Source organism: Ilyonectria robusta (genome assembly GCF_021365365.1).
Source record: "Ilyonectria robusta strain PMI_751 chromosome Unknown BGZ61scaffold_75, whole genome shotgun sequence".
NCBI classification, from domain to species: Eukaryota; Fungi; Ascomycota; class Sordariomycetes; order Hypocreales; family Nectriaceae; genus Ilyonectria; species Ilyonectria robusta.
In genome coordinates, this window is record NW_025764509.1 from 19,961 (window position 1) to 41,019 (window position 21,059).

Consider the following 21,059-nt stretch of genomic DNA (forward strand, 5'->3'; position numbering starts at 1 on the left):
GTAAAAGCCCATGCAGCGTCCAATTTCTGCTAATGCATCTTCGTTTTCAATCTTTCCGCGGGTCTCGTGGGGTTTGTATTATTAGCAAGCGAACTTGAAGGCTATTCTCCAAGTGTTCAGAGTCCTATCTACGGCGGCTGAAGCGGTGCCTGCTGTCCATGGCACGAGGTGTTTGATGTAAGGTGGGTTAGTAAGAAAGGGTAGGTAAGGTTTTGCAATCTGTCTTCAACGTTGCGTGTTGTCGAGTCGCCCTGTGGCTATCGCAAATCGTACAGTCGCGCGGACTGCGTCCATATTTGGCGTCCATTTTGTGTCGTCTGATGGTGATTTTCCTCCGAGGAAGAACGAGAGATTTCCTCTTTGTGTCTCGGTGCATTGCAACATTTCAGCTCGCTGTGCTGCCCATTTCCTGCATCGGAAGAGAAAATGTTCAACCGTCTCTGTCGCTTGTCCACATGCGCATTGCGCTGATGCTGCTGCTGTGATCCGAAAGAGGTACCCATTCAATCTGGCCATACCTGTCCTGAGCTGCACCAGCACGCTGGCTTCTCTCCATGATAAGCTATCGTATAGTTGTCGCGTGTGCTTACCTGGTAGTGCAGCATCGACTCTCTTCGAAAATTTGCCGATATTGTCTGGTAGATGTTTGCTAGTACCCTGGCTTAATCGAGCCATGTTGAGGGTCGTTGATCGCATTCTGGGAAACTTCAGAGCCGGGATGGCACCGTCTCGGGTTGCATTCCGCGCCTCTTCTTTAGCAGTCTTCAAGAGCTTGTGTTCAACACTGGTGGGCACCTATATGACAGCCACTGAATTTCCATTGACCTTCAACGCATCAATGGAGTCGTATATGCATCTTACATACTCTTGACCAGATTGTTGGCGGGGATTTCGGATCGTGAGTACGGCAGCTTTGTTGCTCGTTAACAGTGCCACACTTCGGTATCTCAGGTTAGGTAAGTGCCTCAATGCGTATGCCATCGCCGCCAGCTCCACAAACGGGTTCTGTTCCGTTCTCATACCAAGTGTAAAGGAAAATCGCTCCAGTCTCGGCCCTCCTCGCACCGACACAGGGATCTCGATGACCCCGCCGACTCCTACTACACCGTTCCGTGCTGAACTGCTCACTGCAACCTGTATTGCCCAGCCCAGATCTGCTTGTGTTGTCTCTGTCTTGTCGTTGTCGGCAACAATGGTTTGCACCCGTTCTGCCCAAGGTGCTAATGTGAACGGATTGACCGTTTCCAGTTCCTCCATCGGTATCTCATTGAGTGCCACCGCCATCTCGTAAAATGGCGAGCGGTTGTATCGCCTGAACTTTCGGATACGGGATGTGGCGTTACGAAGTGTGTTGGTTGTTGGCAGGGTGTGGAGGTTAGTCCACATCTTGATTGCCCGCCTCCAAAAACGCTCTTGTGCGCTGGCGATATGCGCCTCTGCTTCTGCTACGCTTGTTGCCACTGTGAGAAACGTTCCCACGATTGCTTGTGCCCCAATCCTTTGGACTCGGTTGATAGGACTGGCTCTTCTATACTTGCATGCGTGCATCCAGACGTTTGAGGCGTAATCCACTACTGGTGCAACTGTAGCTGTAAACAGTTGTCTTGCTGTCGCTGGGGTGAGACCCCTGAGCCGTTGTAGCTCCATGGCCGCTTCCAGGCCCTTGGTCGCTGCTCGTGCAATGTGTTCTTTGTACTTCAAGCCGAAGTCCATGATCATTCCGAGAACCTTGGCTTGCGTTTTGGGTCGGACGAGCTGTCCCTTGATTGCGAAGGGCTCTGAGTTGGACTTATACGCCTTGCGGGTGAAGTGTATGATCGCCGTCTTCTCCGCCTCAAAGGTTGCGCCACTCCTCCTCTCCCAGTCCAGCGCATTCTCGATGATTGCTTCAATTCCGTCGCGATTGCTCTCTGCCGTCGGGCCTGTGACCCACGCTGTGAAGTCGTCCACGAAGGCTATCGCTCCTCCGTAGCAATCAATTCGCTGTTGTACGAGGTCTGCGTTGAAGAATAGGAACAAAACCGGCGACAGAGGGGAGCCTTGCGGCAGTCCAGCTTGTGGCAGGCTTCGCACCTCCGATGCTTGTCCGTTGACCCGAATGGTCGCCGTGCGATTCGAGCAAAAGGCCTCAATCCACCGGAGCAGCTCTCCCGGAATACCCCTTGCTCTTAATCGTTGGATGAGTCTGTCTTTGCACACTCCATTGTATGCCCCTTTGACATCGAAACTCACGAGGCTAAGGATCCGTCGGCCTCGCCAGGCAGCATAGATTTGCTCTTGCAGCAGCATCAGCGCTTGCTCAGCGGACCGCTGTTTACGGACTCCAAAATGGGTTGTTGGCAACAGTCCATATGTCTCGACAGCATGTGAGATCCTTTCTGCGATGACCGACTCCAATACTTTGCCCAGTGTAGACCAAGCTTCCAAATACGCAGGTCATCCAAAGGAGAGGCTTTCCTCTGAAAGGATAGCGGTGGTGAATGGTCTTTGGCTTGAGCTTGGATTCGAGCCACGAGACCGGGGCCACGGGGAGGTTCTCACCACCTCCAGGGGACGGGGCTGTCTCGATCTGGGTCGGCGATGGTGGCTTGTCCATACCTGCAGCTGACGCAGTGAAGTGATGAGTTTGTAAGTTTTCGAGGTGTCTTGAGAATGAAGACAGAATGGGTCGACCTTGTTTCACTCCATCAAAAGAAACCTGGGGCCCCAGATTATATAGACCTGGAGCAGGCAGACAGACACTTGAAAAGCATTGACATTTAGAGAGCTGCGACTAACCCGCCCGCAACCCCAAGGGGAACCCCGGGAGCAGCCGTGGCACTGTTCTTTGAGGGGCTGGGCTCCAGCGAGTCGTCAAAAATAAGTGTGCGCATATGAGTAGCCTCTCATGCTACGAGAGCCACCAGTAGCTGCTACTAAGAATAACATCACTCGCAGTAGCAGCCAGAGCCAGCAGTAGCTACTTGCTACGAGTAGCCGCTCTTGCTGACGTAGCCACCAGCTGCTTACAACGGGGACCAAGAACAGCTACCAGCAACCACCAGCTACTACGGATACCATGCCTGTCCCGCGGCTACTAGGAGCAGTCTCATCCTGACCCACTCTTAGCTGCTTGCTACCAGTAGCCACCCCAGTCATAGCCGCCGTGTCAATTGCTAGGCTGGCACGGCCCAGGATGTACTCCCCTCGCCAGATTACGCGCGGATCTCGCGGCGATGTACTATGACAAGGGCCGCTACGATAAGGCCGAGTCCGTGGGGGCCTCTCTTAACGAGTATTATTTGCGCAACGAGTGGGTATCTTGTCGACATTAATATCTCTCGATGATAGCTGGCGTTGCCCACAACTCGTGTCCGTTGTCGGATACCCACGGGTAAGCCTTGCTGGGTCATTGCAGAGAATGGAGCAAGGTCACGTCGACAAATAACAGGCTCAGATATGCAGCGTCGATTCAACACATTAAGGTTCGCCTGCTATAGAATGCGCATAATACGCATATGCTCCGCTTAAGAACGCTCATGCTCCCTTGTCGCGTTAAATTATGAATGCGGCAATCAATAATCCCATACTAGCAACCATGGGTATAGGGTTTGTAAAGGTGTTCCCAGCATTATCTGGAGGATCTCCCGACCCTGACCCCGGACCCACGCCCTGGGCGTCACTATCACCTCCATCCGTGGTGGTCTCGGAAGCGGAAGAGGAGGTGGTCTCGGTGGTCTCGGTAGTCTCGGTAGACGAGGTAGACGAGGTGGTCTCGGTAGTCGAGGTGGTCTCGGTAGTCGAGGTGGTCTCGGTAGTCGAGGTGGTCTCGGTAGTCGAGGTGGTCTCGGTAGTCGAGGTGGTCTCGGTAGTCGAGGTGGTCGACGTCGACGTCGACGTCGGCTTGGTCGTACAGAACCCATCGAAGCCACACGACTCGTCGGAATCGCAGCACTCACTATCGCAGCAGCTCCCAGAATCGAAGCAGGCGCCGGAAGGGCAGCACTTCTCCGTGTCCGGGTCATAGCAGCCCTGGGACGAGGCACAGCAGCTCTCGCCCTTGGAGCATGACCAGGCGTCGCCGCCATCAGTGCAACAGATGGAGAAGTCAGGATCGTAGCACGAGTCATCGCCGCACGAGATGCTACCATCTGGACAGCATCTACCACCCGAGACGCAACGCTCGTCTAGGTCGCATTTCGTCCCGTCGGCGCAGCAGATCTCTGTCTCTGGGTCATAGCAATAGTCCTCGTTGCAGTAGTCGTAGCCGGTTCTGCAGCACCCAGACGGGTCGACACACTCGTATCCTATATCGCAAGTCGTCCCTCGTTGCTCACAGCAGGTTTCCGTTTCGGGGTCGTAGCAAGCGTCGGCGCCGCACTCAATCATGGGCTGGTCACAGCAGCCACCCTCGACGCAGTTCTGGCCAGGATCGCAGCAGAGGCCGCTATCACATTCCGCTGCAGGTTGGTACTGTCAGTCGTGGCTCTCGCGTGTCGGACAAGGTATCTTGAGGTGTGGGCAGCTTACGTCCTCCATTGCTACACGTTTGTCGCGCGAAGAGATTAAAGTCGTTCAAGTCGCGGGCCACAAGCAGGGTAGCATTGTTAAATGCCTGGGGACGGAGCTCGCTCGATAGCTGAGAACCAGGCTTTGATTTAACGAGAGGCTGAGTTTCAACTCTGGCAGGACTACCTGCAAAGGCGGTGCCTGAGAGCACCAACAGCCCGACGATCAGCGGTTGAAACATGGCTCTCACGATGGCGTCAAAGCAAAGCAAACGGGGACAACACAGCTGGTCCGATTGGGGCTGGAAGGCGTGAGTTTAATGAAATCGACTCGGCCTAAAGTTGGACCATCTTACGATGGAGCCCTTATCAAGCCAAGTCTTGGAAGACCTAGACCAAGGCCGCAGTGACAAACAAGTGTGAGAGGAGAGATCGACCTATAAGAAGCCTAACAAGAAGAGTCAACAAGGTTAAAATTAGACATAACCCCCCCTGGTCGCTTCGCCACGAACAAGTGGTGTTCGGCAACGAGTCGTTCCAGTCTTCAGCGACTTAGCGTCTTCTTCTCATCCCTTTCTGGAGAGCCTTGCTGATCAACGGCCAAAGTCATTCTAATACGGAAAGAGGTGTGCAACAAGGGTGAGGGCAAAATATGATTGAATTGGGCTAGCCATAGGTACTAAGTGGGCAAGCCACTTAGGCCAAAAAATTTGGGAACAGCCGAGAAAACCTGGAACAATCATAGCCCCAGCTAATTTATATAGCTAGCTGTTAGTGCGGATTTTAGAAAGGGTTTAAATCGATTAATATATCTACTTAAGCTATCTGAAAATAGGATAAAAGGTAGAAAAGTCAATTAAGATTAGTATATTTTTGTGAAGGGCTGGCCCCGGGTTTGTTCAACGAAAGGGTGCGGTAGATTGGTCTATCTAAGACTAAGGAGCAGAGAGGTCATAGCTATAGAGCAGGGGTCTCACTGCAGGGCGGTAGGAGCTGGCAGAAGGAAAGGTCAATCTCGCCTAATCGCGTCCCGGCCGACCTTATCACCGACGGTTGGCCAGCCCGGCGCATTAGGGCGGTAATGGTAAAGTCAAATGTGCAGATGCTTGCTGGGCCACAGAAGACCTTGGCTTGATGAAAGAAAGGGCGCCAATAGTCATATCCCATTGGCAGGTTACACCCTGCCCCTGTGAAAAGACAAAATATCATCCTTCTCTATGCAGGAGGAGTGGAGGAGTGGAGTTCTGCAAGGCTGTCACACTTCACTATGGTGGAGCTGATCGCATGACCCCTGATGATACGTAGGCAGCAGATTAATCATTACACAACATCAAGTACTCTCTTGCATAATCCGGATGACATGAGGATCCGCAGCCGCACTGGCAATATCCTGGAACGTCTTGGTCGGGAACGTCTCATGGCGCAAGAAGGACACCATGCCGAGCACTAGGGCGGCGAAGGCGATCAGGTTCGCCAGAGCGTAGGGGATGAATAGGGACGTGGCCAGGTACCCGTACCGGTTGACGTCGTTCCAGCGGGTGACTTCTCGGGTGGAATTGTACCTGATAACCGCCACATTAATCGGTCAGCAACACCAGAAGAAAGGACTGCGACTTACGTCAAAAGCCTATTATGCAACAAGGTCACCGTGATATTAAAGCTCAACTCTTCAACCAGCACTGCCAGCGTCCTGTTCCTAGCAAGCGCCTTGTCCTGCAAGCGCTGCCCCGACGGGTCCGTCTCGTTATCAGACGCATACAGACCATAGATGGCGTTGAAGTCGAAGAAGACATCCAAGTCGACGCTCCCCAAGATGCTGGTCTGTTGTATCGGCGACTCGATGAGCCCGAACTGCGCCGCACGGCCCAGTCCCAAGTTGGTGTCGGTGCCGGATATGTTCTCCTGTTTTAACCACGCAAACGAACCCACCAACTGGTCCATCAGCGCCCACATGAAGGCGGCGTACGCGTGACTCGCCATGTCCGACACCTCGCCCGGCCTGTCGCGGGGGAAGCCCACCTCCTCGCGCACCCCGTACGAGCCCGTCACGTTTTGGATGCCGCGGTCCCACTCGAGCCGTAGGTCGTACGTCGCGTTGTGCAGGCGGCAGACCTGCCATGCCCGGGTGCGGATGCGGTCTCCTTTGCTGTTAAGGACGTACCGCTGAAAGGTCATCCATAGCTCGTTGGCGGCGTTGGAGGGCTCCTGATAGCGCGGTTCAGAGAGGGCGACCAGGTCGTCGGTGTTGTTGATTGTTGGGACGAAGCCGAAGTAGGCGTTGTCGGCTTGGCGGGCTGTGCCTTTGGGTACGGCCATGTGCTTCTGAAGGAGCCGGTTAATTGCAAAGCGATTCACTTACCGAAGCTTTTCCTCCTGCCTGTACGAGTCACCGACAATTTGACCAATGAGGCTCGGGTAAAAGACGCAGTGACACAGACTCATGCCAAAGCCGATGAGGAAAAACACTACCACCAGGGCGGGAGACTTCCAGCGGTGGTAAGTCCGCGGCTTCCACAATGCGATGGCGAAGCGCCGGGATGTCTGAGAGGAGCCAGTGCCGCGACTTGAAGCCGGCCTCTCACTAGGTGGAGGTGACAGCAAAGCTTGAGGAAGGGTCGGGCTCAACCTCGGTCTCGTCGGCGCACTGATGGCCGGACTGGGCGGTTCGGAGCCGCAGGCGACGCCAAGGTGAGCAGGTGTGCTCTGCCTTGCTTCGATCTCTGTGAGGCCATTCGCTGCAGCTTGCTGACCGCGTGGGTCATCGTGGCCAGGATCGGGAGAGGTGCTCATCGAGCTGTCCACGACCGTTGCGGGAACATTGGCTGGGGCCTTGAGGAGGCCGAAGCCCTTCGGACTAGGAACGGCAGCGACAATAGTAGACATCGCAAACCAGCGGGCTGGACGTCACCACAACTGGCGCAGCGAGTTCACGACAAGATATGAGGTAGTTCATGTCAAGAAATGTTGACTCGGCTTTTCTACTGACGTACCTGCATCCCTTTTATGTGTTACCGCAGTCACCACCTCCTCGGTAGTCGAAGGAGGTGTGCTTGTGAAAGGAAGATGCAACCCATAAATCGAGGCGAGGGGCGTCAGCCACCATCGCCTAGCGTCTTCAAGCGCTATGAATGGTGGGCGTCGTGGCACTAGTTCCCCCGATGACACAGCCACCCGCTGAGCCCGCTGAGCGAGATATCGTGGTCTATGTGGTCCAATGTCATGCCGAACAACGGCGCATGCTTGACCGGAAGGCTGGTGGTAGCAAAGGCCAATGTAAACTACCAGATGGGTGTCAAGGGCTGCGGTACCGATACAGTCGGTGACTTAGCGATGTACAGAGCAGTCCCGACTGATCCTATCGGACCCCTCTCAGACACATCCGGATTAAGGTGCAGTTTCCGCTCCGCTAGATACCCAAAGGAGTGCCCTTTCCCCATAAAAACAGGTCCTTCAGACCCTCTACGTATTCAATCAAGTCACATTCTGTACACATACTGCAGCCCACCTAGAACCCTGTCAAATGGGTCGATCCGCGGTTGACTGGCGGCAAGGGGGCGGGCGGCATGCTCGGCAGGCTCGTTAAGAAGCAAGCCCAAGTCCATCTTGGGCGATGACGTTGATGATGTGCTGTTGCGTTGGTGCCGGCCTCAGAAAGGCAGCGTTGGGGGAGGAGGAATTTGGTTGACACCGGCAGGCTTGTCGGAAGGGCATTTGACAGATGGATGGATTTTATTTCGCCCGGGGGTCCACACCCCATAGGGCCTTTGCGCTAGGCTGCTTACGTTTCGTACAGTGCTGCAATGATCACCCCAAAGCCCCACATTTTTACTTTCATTCCGCGGAATGCCAGGGTCACGCACTGGGCAGGACGGGATTGGCAAAAAATGCGCCCCCTGCCCACTGTCCGTACAAAGAGCAATCCTCTTTGAGAATAAGATAGACCAATTCCGTCTGCTCCACGGGAGGGATCATGCCATGGTGATGCAATGGTGCTGATGAGATTTGGAAAAGCAACTCATAATTTTAGACTATTCTAAATCAAGGGAAGTCTTAGGATACCGTACCATGAACCTTCATGGCATGGTTCTGTACATGCATCTTATGCTGCAGGTCTAGGTCACAAACCTCACACCGAGAGGGAGTATTATCAGGCAGCTGATTAAGATGCCTTCGGCGGAAGTGCTTCGACAGGTCACCGGAAGTGTAAAACTCATGGGTGAGCTCGCTCACACGAGGGTCGTTTGGTTCAAGAGAGAGTGCAGCACCGATGCACAGAAAACATCTCCTCGGCCTCTCCTTCTCGTTTTTGACGAATACAGAGAGCACGGCAATACCCACAGGGCTATCTTCCGATGGGCCACAATGAGAACTGGACAGCGGCTCCTTCGCTGCCGAGACGTTGGTTCGACGTGCGGTACGGCCTTCTACCACGCTGCAGTAAGCGACGATGGCGTCGATGAGGTTGTCCCTGCGTCTATGATATCCTTCGAGAGTGTTATCGACTGGGGCGGTCAGCGCTTCAACTAGGCGCTTCTGTGCTGGGCGCTGAGGGGGACAGGTTGCATCTACGGCCATGGGTTTGGAGAACCCGCGGCCCTGGAGTTGGGATTGGATATCATCCACAGCCTGCTCATCCGTCCAGGCGTCTTTGATTCGTTGTAATAGCTCCCTCTTGAGCCTCTGCTTCTCGTTCCTTAGCGTTCGAACGGTGTCCTGGCGTTTCTTCGATCCAGGTGGCAGCCGTCGGACCTGTTCCGTTAGCTTCCTGATGCGAGGGTATGTGTTGACAGATGCAGCTTGCTCTGCCGTCAAATCGGTCGGCCGCCGCTTGCTGTTGGCATGACCGATGCTACAAGCCTGCTTCAGCAGCGCCTGTTGCGGTCTCTGGCCCCGGATGATCGCCCAGGTATCTAGACGTAGTTGGCGTCCGAGGTAATGCTTCTGGAACGGAACTGAACTGTTGTGGTCGAGCGCTAAGTTGCGGATAGCATCGCTAGCATAGGCTGCAGAGGGGTCAGCTTGGGTAGTAGTCAACAGGTAATAGTGAAACTTACGGCTTCCGTCGAGCTCGTTGCCAGCGTTGTAGCGCAGGCTATAGCAGATGGTAGTATACAGTCGGCCTAATATTTCTCCAATTCTCTTAATCCATGCCGCCATCATGCCATACGTGATGGGTTCTGTTAGTGACATCTCGAAGCCGGTAGCGGTTTTGACGGCTAGGCGGAACAAGGGTACGTCATCCAAATCATCTCGGAGTGGCAAACGCAACTCCCGGTCGTCAGGGTGGATGTCCAAGTTGTCCAGCTGCACAGCTGAGACGAGGTAAGATGCCAGAAAGGCTCGATGCCGGAACAAGATGCCCAAGAGGAAGGCATGGGGGCTAAGAAGTAAGGTTGGATCAAAAATTGTCTCGGGGACAGTAAATGTCTTGCTGTTACAGGTCAACATCGTCTGTATCAAGGTAGACCAGTCCGTCAGATAGATATCACCTACGCGTCCTTGGTACCGAGGTACGTCTTGGTAAACTCCGGCGTGAACTGGATAAGAATGTTGTGGGGTCCTCCTTCAGGGTCTCTTGCCAATACAACTCGAATGTCTCTAAACCGGAGCCGCAAGATGGCCAAGGGACGAGCACCGGCAGGAGCAAGTAGGAGAAGGAATAAAACCGCAAGAATCCGGAGCTCTCCGAGATCAAACGACTTTCTCGTCGTACTCACCGTTGTTTCAATTTGCTCCTTGAGGTCATCAATCGTCATACAGCGGTTCTCCCTCTTCTTTGTGCTCAGGTCATGATCCTTTGCCAGCTTTCGAAGGACCTGCGGTCGTTAGAGAATAATGGGCTGTAGTGGGCTCGGAGACATACCCTATGCATCTGACGATTCATTTTCGGGTCGAGCTTTGCACCCACGGCCCTCTCATATACAAGTCGAAAGACCTTCCAGGTTGTGCCCAGTGCGCTGCTTGTTTTGATGCCCTTCATCTTCCTATCATCCTTGCCAGTCTTCAGGTCTAGGCGCCATGTGAAGAAGCTTGCGAGTATACCGACGGAAATGGATTGGAGGCATTCATGGGGATTGCCAAATTTGTTCTTATTGCAGAAGCTAGAGTATCGTTAGCGAGAGCCAAGGCAGACGGGTTTCTGGGACGTTACAGCTGCCAGTGTTCCTCAACCGCGTTGAGGAGTTTCTCAGTCCCAGGACTGTAGTCTTGACCGTCAAGAGCACCCTCATTGACCTCTGCCGCTATCCGATGGTAATACTCTGGCGGGTGGACGTTGTCAAGGAGCTGAGTAAGATCATCGACGTCAACATGGTCGTCAACATCATCGAAGGGGTTGATCTCGGTGATGTCGGTCTCTGCGTCAGACACTTCATCTTCGTTCACGTCAAAGACTTCGTCATCCTCGGGCGAGAACGATGCGTCTGAATCGTCGGCATCGCCAAACAAACGCTGGCGGCGCCGCATGCTAAGGAGGGTTCGAAGACGTAGACAAGAGGATCTTGGATCGTGGAGACGATGCGAGTAGCGGCTGAGTGAAGCCGATGCTGCCTCGGTTTCTTAGAGAAAAGAAAGAGAGGGAAGGGAGGTGAGCACGCTGCCCTCCGCGGGAGCGGGGGCTACTCTTAATAGTCGAGGGAGCCATTTCTGGCTCTGTTGCTGACGGTAATACATTCTGGACGAGAGGCCCAATTCAGGGCACTGGCTCGGTGGAGCAAAATTATTTTGGGTGGTACATTGGGGGTACACTACCAGCAACACCAATGTGGACCGAGCCCGGGTGGACCTTTATGGCGGACTTTCCTAATTACTACTTAACAGCGAAGTGAATGTCGCATAAGTGTTCTTGCAGAACCGTTCGGCAAGCGACGCTCACTATAACACCCTAGACTTAGACTGGGAGAAGCTGAGGGAAGGTTAGCGGGGTCGTGTCTCCACTAATAAACCGGAGCAATGCTGGGCGAGGGGGACCTACCACGGTAATGGTAGTCGCCTTGATCTTCTCGACAAGCGTTAGCAGGTCCCGCTTGCTGTTCGATGATTCAGTGGACGTTGAACAACAGTTCACGTCGGCACCGCGCATGGCCAGCTATCACTAAGAGGCCAGTCTATTTTTCGGTCGTCCGCCTGTCCATGTCAAAACGTCTATAAATACAGCGCCCTTCCACCAGTCCGTCTCCGTCAAGGTAGTACCTATATGCTTAGACCATGACCACCCTTCCTTCCTCGACCCGAAAACGTGACAGAACCAATGAAAACTTCTCTAGGGCCACTCAACGTCTTATGCGTAGGTGTAACCAGTTGAGCGATCGCTATAACGCGGATGTCTACATCGTAGTTCGGCGAAATCATCGACATTATGACTATAACTCTACTAATGACCCGTTGTTTCCCACTCCTCTCATTAAGATTGTGATGAAACCCATCCCAGGCACTTACTGTTCGCTAACTATGTATTAGGAGCAAGCTTATCCGTTGACTATTAGGAGAACGCCAGCGAGCTTCCAGCAGTCCTAGACTATCACACCCCTATCACCCACGTCCAGTCCAATCAATAGCCAGCGGGACTCAGAGGGGGATGGAGATGACCAAGCAAGATTAGACAATAGAGAATAAAGGAACGATCATACTTAGCTTAATCGAGCTAGGGATTGCTACTCTAATCCGAAGGGAAAATTCTTTTTAAATCCACCCAATCTTATTTGACTTTAGATTGTGGTCCTTTGCGCTGCTATTCTAAGCTGTATGTGCATCGTGTTGGTTGGTGATGCAGATCCGATCCGATCGATTCCCAGTAGTTATCGCCAAATGCAGATGAGAATACTGCGCGTCTCTCTTAAACATACAAAGTTCTATATAAAGCCCTCGTTTCCTGACCAAGAGTATTCAAGCCAATAGATTACTTTACGGTTGACCAGAGGCTGCATGGTAGGGATGAGCGGGGCACCACCCTTGGACAGCGACGTTTCCGAACTCAAAAGTTCGCATTTCTTCCTGTATCTGCCTGGGAGGAACAATACAACGCTTGATATATAGACTACACGCAATCATTGGGGAAAAGAGGTCTTAGCATTCACGCACAAGCCTTAAATAGAGATCGCTCGTCCTAGCTGTCCAAGTCTCCCTGCTCCTATAACTCCCTTTTCTTGACTTCGCAACGACCATCTACCTGAGATAGCACGATGCGTCGACATCTAAATGCAAGGCCTCGAAAAATACGGTCGCGTCGCTTGCGATCTTTATCACCCTTTTCGGCTGGTTTTGTGGAGCGATACACCGCTGCACAGGCAACAAGGCAGCGGCCGGAGTCATCAGCCAAACCTCAGGAGTTCGTCGAGAGAGCTCAAGGCTCAAGCAGCAAGGGCAGAGTTCGATACCAACATACAACGTCGAAATCGCCTTACTCCAGAAGAACGACTCAAGGAGGACGGAGAGCGTCTCTTTCAGTCCCTAAAATCGAGTCCCGACAGTGTGCTGGTCCCGCAGCCCACCCCGAAGCCAGTATTTCGCAGGGCGCGATGCCGCGCAACCGAGTGCCTGTATGGCCCTTTCGATGGTCTGTATGGAGCCGAGATCCGATACAAGTATCGCATATCGCTTGAATGGAGGGGGCAACCTCAGCTCGAGCATTACCATGTCCGTTGCATGGAATGCGTGGTACCGCTTCCGGCCCTAGCCCGCTCACAGTTCAAACTAGATGGAAGGGCGTCGTGGAGCCTGAGGATTGGCAAATGGATGGAGCATCGAGGCAGGATCAACGTTGAAAAGATTGCAGCATACATCGACAGGGAGGCTGCTTATTCTCGATGGTTCAGGGACACGATCGACGAGATATTCCAACATAGAGTTACAACACCAGCTTTCATGCAATACTGGAGGCGGCTCTTGTCAATGCCCCCCTTTTCCTCGCGGCCCTAAGGTACCGGTTTTGAAGGAATATATAACCTCCGAGGATGAAGTGTGCGGGCTGTGGGATGTTATCTGCCGCCCCCACGGTGAGGCATCCTATGTCTTCTTTGATGAAGATCCTCCCTGGGCCCGCGTGCCACCGGAAGAGCTGGAGATGGATCCTGATGAGAGTTCAGAAGCTGTCAGATCCAAAACAACCACTTCAGCATGCCAGCAAAGTGTACCAGCTGAGTCGTCCCTTTGGCCGCCCGCTGCAGACACGACCTGATCTATCCTTCTATTTAGGGTATAGAGGAGACATCACACTCAGATGGCTGAAACAAGAGGCTGGAATGGCCCGTAAGCCTATTTCCTCAACTACTAGTCAGTAAAACGCATTGAATCTATTATATTTTACTCTCTATGCTAGTGTCTAAAATGGCTCTGCCAGCTGAAGATGCAATGACGCATAAGAATCATCGCAGCCTTTGAGCACGACCCCTTCCCATTGTTTGACCAGAAGCGGGATTACTGCCGTGATCCTCTGATGCCTCATGGCGCTGCTCCTCTTCAGGGTAGGGCCGAACGATTCGCTTTTGTTTCTGGTGTAGGCGCGTCTTCGATCGCGACAATGGCAAACAAAAGCTGGGTGGCCAATTTGTCTGGAAAATATCAATTCGGCTCGTCAGGACCGAGCTCCGCATATCGAGCTGTGTGCATCAATATGATAGCGAATGGTTTGCGAACCGGACACTATGCTACACCTGATGCTGCCAGTTGGCAACTGGACTGGCACAAGGCCACCGCGTGGGCTCGCTACTAGTCCGCGGTACATATTTCAGGCCGACCCGAAGTACTCGGATGGCTAAGGGACAGAGCGCCTAAACCCAAAATGGAGTTTTAGAACAGTGTCCCCTCTCGCCCACCGTAAAAGACGCAGACTACTTGGGATGGGACCCAATGGAAAGCGGGCGGCCCGCGCCGCGACTCGGCCTAAGTAGCTTGAAGACGGTGTTGGCGCCGCAGCGGGTCCTTCCAAGGGTATCTCCTGCTCGACTCTCTCCTCAATAATGTCGCGGTGCAGCCACCACAGGTGGCGCGATGGACCAAGCACCTCGGGCGTCAGTGGGAGCGGGCCTGCAAGATCGGTGGCGAGGTCGAGGAATACCTCGTTACCGAAGCGAAGGGCTGCGAAATCGTACTCCGATTCGAGTTGACGCAGGAGGGTGGTCAGCGACACGCGGGATGACTCGGAAATATTGGCGTCGGCGAGCTTTGTGACCAGGTAATCGTGCATGCACCCAATACCGTCGCCCTCGCCTCTACGGCCCACTTCAGCAATAGCGCTCGCACCGTCGGGGAGATGGACCACCGCCTCGCCGAAGTCTTGCACGAGGCGATCCGGAATGCGCTCCTTGCGCATGCCTACACCGTCGTTGCCACCAAAGCGGCGGCGGCGTGCGAGCGAACGGACGTAGTACATTGCGTGACAGAAGAAGTTTAAGACGCCAGCTACGCCGTAGGGCTCGGGTTTCAGGAATAGGCAATTGCCACGGCGCTTGTCATGGACGATGGCGATGAACAGCACGTGCCGAAGGCCGTGGGCAAGCGGTGGCAATGTATCGGTAGCCCGCAGGTCCACGCCGCCGGTGCAGCCGGGAGCGCTGTGCCGCTTGAGGTGACTACTGATACGAGGCGTGCCGACTCCCAGGAAGTAGGCGGACAGCCGGCCGTGAGGGTCGCGGCACACGAAGGCGCCGCGCACGAAGCCCTGGTTGCGCTCTACCGCCAGGGCGGTAAGGTACCACATGATGCCCGTCACTTGGCGGTTGCGGGTGTCCGGGTGAGTCTGGCGAGCCGCGTCCCGCCGCAGTTCATCGGCCGGGTAGGGTGAGGTCATGATAGCGCACACGTCTTGGGCGCCTTGTGCTACCAGCGCGCGAATCTCAGCCTCGCGGGGAGCCAAGTTGGCGGCGGCGATATAGGCGGCGAGGCGATCCATGACTGGACGTGTTCGAAACGGCGGCATCCAAAGGGGATGCGGTCGGGCCGCCCACACAAGATCGATTTGAGGCCTGTCACCTGCGTTTGAACACTTTTTTCGCTATACTCATCTCATCGAGGTATTTCAGATTCGATAAAATATGGAGCGCTAGTCAACGGCAATGTACTGACAATTGGCGCTGCCTCGGCGACGATATTCTGCGGTAACGAGAGAAGGGAAGAAAGTGGACCACGGGTTGGGGGAGCGTCAGACGTGAAAGCGATTGTAGTTGGGAAAGCTGCTATGTACAATGCAATTAGCTACATAGTAGGAAAATACCATAAGTAAGCGCCCTTACAATCTCAATAAGAGGAGTTGGAAATGAAGGGTCCTTAGAGGAGTTGTAATCATAATGCTGATGGTTTTGGCGCACTACAATATAGAAATCAGCGCCGTAGCGGCTGCTTAGTTGATCACATCTTCTCATCAGTCGCTGAACTGCCCGAGTGAAATTCTCCCTCGTTCTATCCCGCTTTTTAGACGAAAAGGCCCGCTCGAGCACCATTGCACTAAGAGATACAGCAAACGCGTTAGTAAGGGTGAAAAGCAGTTCTGCTTGTCATGCGGTATTTATAGTGGATCGAGGTTCTATTGTTAGATTTTAATTTAGGGTGCTAATTCTGGCCTAGCATTCGTCCCAGCCACTAAAGTGCTTCTTTGCGATCTTGCACTTACCTTCCTCGGTCACGTTCGCAACACTAAAGCCAAGAATAACACTAGCAGAGCCTAGCGAAAGCGGGCCACAGATATTGATGATAGTCCGAACTTGCGCTCGACTGGTCGACATCTAACAGGCTCTGTCTTCGAGGAAGGACCCTGCCAAAGAGAGCCTGTCAAAGAGAACTCGCCAAGTGGAGCAAGAGATAACAGTGCCCCCCACTCCTCAAAGAACTCTAGCGTCTTCCCTAAACCTCGTGGAATCCAGGGGAAGCCTGTGGAATCTGGAGCGCCACGAGGCCTCCGATCTCACTCTGATCGCCCGGAAACCTCTTGCTCTCCTCACTCCATACACCAACATCAACACCCCAAGCCTGGACGTCCCTCAATTATCATATTCTCCTGCTGCAGATGCAGCTGGCCCTCTGGTCAGGTTTCGCTGCTGGAAAAGATGCCGTCAACGTCGGTCTTCATAGCTGCCGGTTCGAGATAAAGGAGGGACGATTTGCCCGAAGGGGAGTATAGGTTTGCTGTGGTCCCGTTCTGTCTGTACGCTCTGGGCGCCAGTAATGCAATGGAGTGTGGTGGCATAGCATTGGCGTGGCCTCGCCCTATTCACCCAAGAGTGAGGCTGTCAGGCCGCCACCTAGCCGCCAAGGCAGACCAGGGTTGCGCTGTGGTCACAGACCTGGCGCCAACAGGTCCACCGCCCCAGCCCCTTATTCTGTCCCCGAACATCACTTCCGGCCCAACGGTAGGCACATACTTGAGCTGACACCCGACACACGCATGAGGCGATTCATCGCAAACAATAGGCGGCGGTTCGGATTCTCGATTGAACCATGTCCAATATCCCTTCCTTCGACCCCTCGTACTCAAACAAGCAGCCGAGACTGCAAGAGCCGCACACCTATGATGGAGCCTTGGCGAGGAATCCATGGCCGAACACCATCGAGCGATCGATGGTTCCCGAGACCACCTCCACAGTCACTGCGTCAAACCTCCATGCCTCTGTGGGGCCCTCGGGAAGAGCTGTCAGCGACGAAGCGATCATGCGAGTACCCCAAGCGTGGGGTAGCTGGGAGCATTGCCCATTCGGTCCCGGTCCCGAGGGCAACTTTCCCACTCCGTCTTACCATGGACGGCCCGGAGGTCAACTGGCCCCATTTCCGGATTACCGAACTCTTGGAACGCCTGATGGGGCTCTCGCCGTAGCCACCTCGTGTGCCGTTGCGGTTGCTCATGGGAGTGGGGATCAAAGTCCTTATGGTACAGCCCAAGGCACTCAGGGCCAGGAGACACCATCGTATAGCTTGGCCACATCGCAGTTTGCGGTCAGCTACAACCCCCCCAACTTCCAATATGGGCTTCCAGTCCCTGACAACCAGCTCGGTGGCTCTTTGGAGGTCTACGCCCAGTCACAGATGGTACTCGACCCTCCAAACCTGCCAATGTATTTCCAGGAGTGCAATTTATTATCCGGCCCATCGAGCTATCAAGAGGTTGGGGGCATTATCGACGATGGGAGTGCCTTGAATGCCCTTGACACCGAGTCCGATCTCGTTTGCTTCGGCATGGTGAGTAGCAGCCCATCAATTGACCCCTGTGATCGAACAGTATTAGAACTCACTCCCTGCAGCTCGTAGGCATTCCCGGGACCTGTCGGCGCCGTGCTTTGGCTGAAACATCGGGCTACCCTATCAAGCTCGAAACCCCGGAATCCTTTGTTGGGACAAAGGATCCCAACCTCAAGGGAGACGTGAGCCCTGACTCTACTTATCTCACAACAGCCCTCCTGGAGGAATTAACCCTCGAACTTCAAGTCGCTTGTACCGTGTCGATAGATCCGCCCAAGTTGATGAGCAACGGCAAGCCTCTCCGTGTGTCAGGCCTCACATCAAAGTGTTCTCTGGACATCATCCTCTATGGGCCAATTGAGCTCTCCGACGCCATTTGCACCTTCATCGAAGAGTGCAATGAATACCTTGAAGACCAACGCAAGTTGTACCTCCAGGACCCGGTTGGCTGCGACCGGAATGTGCGATACTGCAACCCGCACAGACTGCCCCCGTTGGATCCGGAATGCATTCAGTTCACGTTTGATCTGGCACACAAACGACAGAACCTCGTGGAGCTCGAAGATATTGAACCACGACCGGAGTTAATGGAAATCTTGAACTCTCAGGAGGACTTACCAGAAGCATTGCAGCCGCCTGCAATAGCAACGTCGCTAGAGAGGTAGGCCCAGGTTGAAACTCTCCGACTTGTAACACCCCCGATCTCTGACATCGCCGTTAGGTATCAGAAGCAGGCCTTGACGTTTATGCTGCGAAGAGAGCAGGGCTGGGCATTTGACGGGGCGAGACCAGATATATGGGAGGCGGTAGAAAGCGGACGGGGGCATTGGTACGCCCCCTTGCATTGCTACTTATGGCGTTCCAAGTGACTGACATCTTGCAAGCTTTACAAACCGAATATCAGACGCCCGCCAAATGGATGAGCCCCCAGCCTTCTACGGAGGAATCATTGCGGATCCGATGGGCTTTGGAAAAACACTCACCATGATTGCTCTAGTCGCCTCGGATGCCCACCACCCGACGTTCAGTGATACGTCTGCGGTTTCCGGGGTTCTTGGAGAGGAATCTTGTGGGCTGACATTAATTATCGTCCCACCACCGTGTATGTGTGCCAGACATGGTTTAGGCAGCATATGTGAGGCGGAGCAGCTGACGAGCGTATAGTACTGGGCACTTGGGAGGAAGAACTCGCAACGTGCGTTGCATTCCCCTGACCATAGCCCCGTGACATAGCTTCCCTGAGCACGCAGCGCTGACAGCGATTATAGTCATGTCGTGCCTCTGGGGCTACCATGGCGCTTGCACCACGGCAAATCGCGTCTGACGGACCCCTCGGAGCTCCAGGACACGGCGCTTGTGCTTACAACCTACCACACAGTGTCTACAGAGTGGCGAAACGGGAGCGGCCGCGAGTCTTCCGTGCTGTTCACGACCCGGTGGAGGCGAGTGGTGTTGGATGAAGGTATGGTAACACTGACTCGAGCACCAAGAGTAGACGTTGACTTGGATAGCACACTTCATCCGCAATAGCGAATCGCAAATGGCGCGAGCCGTGTGTGCCCTCAACTCCGTCTCACGCTGGGCTGTCACCGGCACTCCCCTTCAGAACCACCTTAACGACCTGGCAGCCCTTCTCAAGTTCCTCAACGTCTACCCCTACAACGAGAAGCGTGTATTCGACGCGGACATCTCGCACCCGTGGAAGGCCGGCAACGCTGACGAGGCCGTCAAGAGACTGAAGCGCTTGGCAGGCTGTCTTCTACTCCGCCGGCCCAAGGGGACGGTCCAACTACCACCGAGGCACGACCGGGCATGTCATGTCGAGTTCCAGCCTGTGGAGCGGGAGCTCTACGACCAAGTCAGGACACAGGCGATTGCGCGGTTCGACGAGGCGCTACTGCAAGGCAACCATGAAACGAGAACGGCGTCTTTTGTCAGCGTTTTGCAGCAAATCGAGGCCATGAGGATGGTCTGCAATCTTGGACTTCTCTACCCGAGTAGGCACGACACGTCCAGCATGACAGGGAAGATGCCCGACATGGATAACTGGCAGGAGACTGCCCAGCGTGGGTTCAACCTCCGCTTCGAGATGGGCAGCATCCTGTGCCACTATTGCCCCTGCACTCTCGACGCAACCTGCAATCCTCTCGGCGATACAGAGTCCACGAAGCCTCTCTTCGCCCAATGCTTGAGGTTCATCTGCTCGAGCTGCGTCCAGGGACTGGCACACAGGATCCAGGCACTCGGGTGTGGGCATAACCCGCCGTGCCCTATGGCTCCTGTATCAACAAGCGCGTCGAGTTTGGAGGAGTCGCCCCTTCAGATCTCACTCGGCAACGTCGTAGGATCTGCGTATCTTCCTACAAAAGTGAAGGCTCTGGTCGAGGACCTGCAAGCATTGCCTGGCGATGTCAAGTGGTACGTAAAGTCTACTAGTGGATGGCATGGCTCCAGTACTTACTCGATACTAGTGTCGTGTTCTCAACTTGGAGGATGACACTCGACGTGGTGGAGTCAGGGCTCAAGCAAGCAGGCATTCTCGGACTCCGGTTCGATGGCAAGGTCCCGCAAAGGGACAGACAAGGAGTTGTTGAGCGATTCCGCAATGACCCAACCATTCGTGTACTGCTGTTGACTCTCTCCTGCGGAGCAGTTGGGTAACTAAGATAGCGGATATCCCCGAGGGTTTCGGTTCGAGGAGCTGACTGGGCAAAACACAGGCTAACGCTGACTGCCGCGTCACGGGCATACCTGATGGAACCACACTGGTAGGTGGAAGTGAAGGGGGAACCTTTAAGACACTTCGGCTCACAGTTCCCCACAGGAACCCAACTCTTGAAGACCAGGCACTCGCAAGAATCCACAGGATCGGACAAAAACGAGAAGTGACGACGTTGCGTTTCTACGTCCGGGACTCCTTCGAAGAGGTACGACCCCAAGGCACCAGGGATTCCTGTGCGCAGCCTGATCTAATGCGTCATCTTGAATAGAATATCGTCAAGAACCAGCAGTTCAAGAGGGATCTTGCGGGCATTCTGCTTGCGCCGAGCGGGGTTGCTATTGACAACATGGGACATTTGAAGGTAGGTAACTATCATCCAGCTGCTGCGGCGTGCTTTTTCTGACTCTGGTGCAGCGCCTTCGGGCACTCATCTAGCATTCTCCCTACTGGCCGGTGGCTCAGGACTTCGTGGGTGTATTGCTGCTTCGCCGAAGGGCTCCGCTGCAACTCGCAACTGCCGTCGCGTGGAGAGCTTCAAGGTCACCAACATGTTCCACGGCGCCAAAATTGAGCTCAATGTCCGCTGCTCAAAGGATATCAAATGTCAAGGTCGTAAAGGTGATGCAAGACGGAAGGGCGCTGCCAGAATCGTGGGTTACGGACATCCAGGCGGGTGACAGCTACCA

General features: G+C 54.2%; 6 protein-coding genes across 6 annotated transcripts; 2 read left to right on the forward strand and 4 right to left on the reverse strand.

The window, feature by feature from the left end:
• Window positions 1-3,534: 3,534 nt before the first annotated feature.
• BGZ61DRAFT_487442 (uncharacterized protein) lies at window positions 3,535-4,729 on the reverse strand (the record flags this gene model as incomplete). The annotated part of the gene is made up of 2 exons (XM_046249972.1): window positions 3,535-4,439; window positions 4,510-4,729. The coding sequence occupies 2 exons, from the start codon at window positions 4,727-4,729 to the stop codon at window positions 3,535-3,537; spliced, it is 1,125 nt and encodes a 374-aa protein (XP_046093844.1).
• A 1,088-nt stretch (window positions 4,730-5,817) lies between these two features.
• On the reverse strand, window positions 5,818-7,370 carry BGZ61DRAFT_541812 (uncharacterized protein; the record flags this gene model as incomplete). The annotated part of the gene is made up of 3 exons (XM_046255092.1): window positions 5,818-6,049; window positions 6,106-6,809; window positions 6,882-7,370. 3 exons carry the CDS (start codon window positions 7,368-7,370, stop codon window positions 5,818-5,820), a joined length of 1,425 nt encoding a protein of 474 aa, XP_046093845.1.
• A 1,167-nt stretch (window positions 7,371-8,537) lies between these two features.
• On the reverse strand, window positions 8,538-10,952 carry BGZ61DRAFT_541813 (C2H2 finger domain protein; the record flags this gene model as incomplete). The annotated part of the gene is made up of 5 exons (XM_046255093.1): window positions 8,538-9,490; window positions 9,542-9,918; window positions 9,981-10,303; window positions 10,351-10,588; window positions 10,639-10,952. The coding sequence occupies 5 exons, from the start codon at window positions 10,950-10,952 to the stop codon at window positions 8,538-8,540; spliced, it is 2,205 nt and encodes a 734-aa protein (XP_046093846.1).
• A 771-nt stretch (window positions 10,953-11,723) lies between these two features.
• On the forward strand, window positions 11,724-11,879 carry BGZ61DRAFT_321730 (uncharacterized protein; the record flags this gene model as incomplete). The annotated part of the gene is made up of 1 exon (XM_046238946.1): window positions 11,724-11,879. A coding segment is annotated over one exon (156 nt), but the record flags the coding sequence as incomplete, so codon positions are not given.
• A 1,876-nt stretch (window positions 11,880-13,755) lies between these two features.
• Window positions 13,756-15,375, reverse strand: BGZ61DRAFT_575264 (uncharacterized protein; the record flags this gene model as incomplete). The annotated part of the gene is made up of 2 exons (XM_046256186.1): window positions 13,756-14,238; window positions 14,488-15,375. The coding sequence occupies 2 exons, from the start codon at window positions 15,373-15,375 to the stop codon at window positions 14,212-14,214; spliced, it is 915 nt and encodes a 304-aa protein (XP_046093848.1). The 3' UTR covers window positions 13,756-14,211.
• Window positions 15,376-16,916: 1,541 nt separating this feature from the next.
• Window positions 16,917-21,050, forward strand: BGZ61DRAFT_541815 (SNF2 family N-terminal domain-containing protein; the record flags this gene model as incomplete). Its single annotated transcript, XM_046255094.1, has 12 exons — window positions 16,917-17,651; window positions 17,714-18,312; window positions 18,373-18,480; window positions 18,536-18,753; window positions 18,816-18,846; window positions 18,920-19,113; window positions 19,163-20,069; window positions 20,123-20,308; window positions 20,372-20,419; window positions 20,476-20,578; window positions 20,642-20,738; window positions 20,788-21,050. The coding sequence occupies 12 exons, from the start codon at window positions 16,917-16,919 to the stop codon at window positions 21,048-21,050; spliced, it is 3,489 nt and encodes a 1,162-aa protein (XP_046093849.1).
• Between the last annotated feature and the right edge of the window lie 9 nt (window positions 21,051-21,059).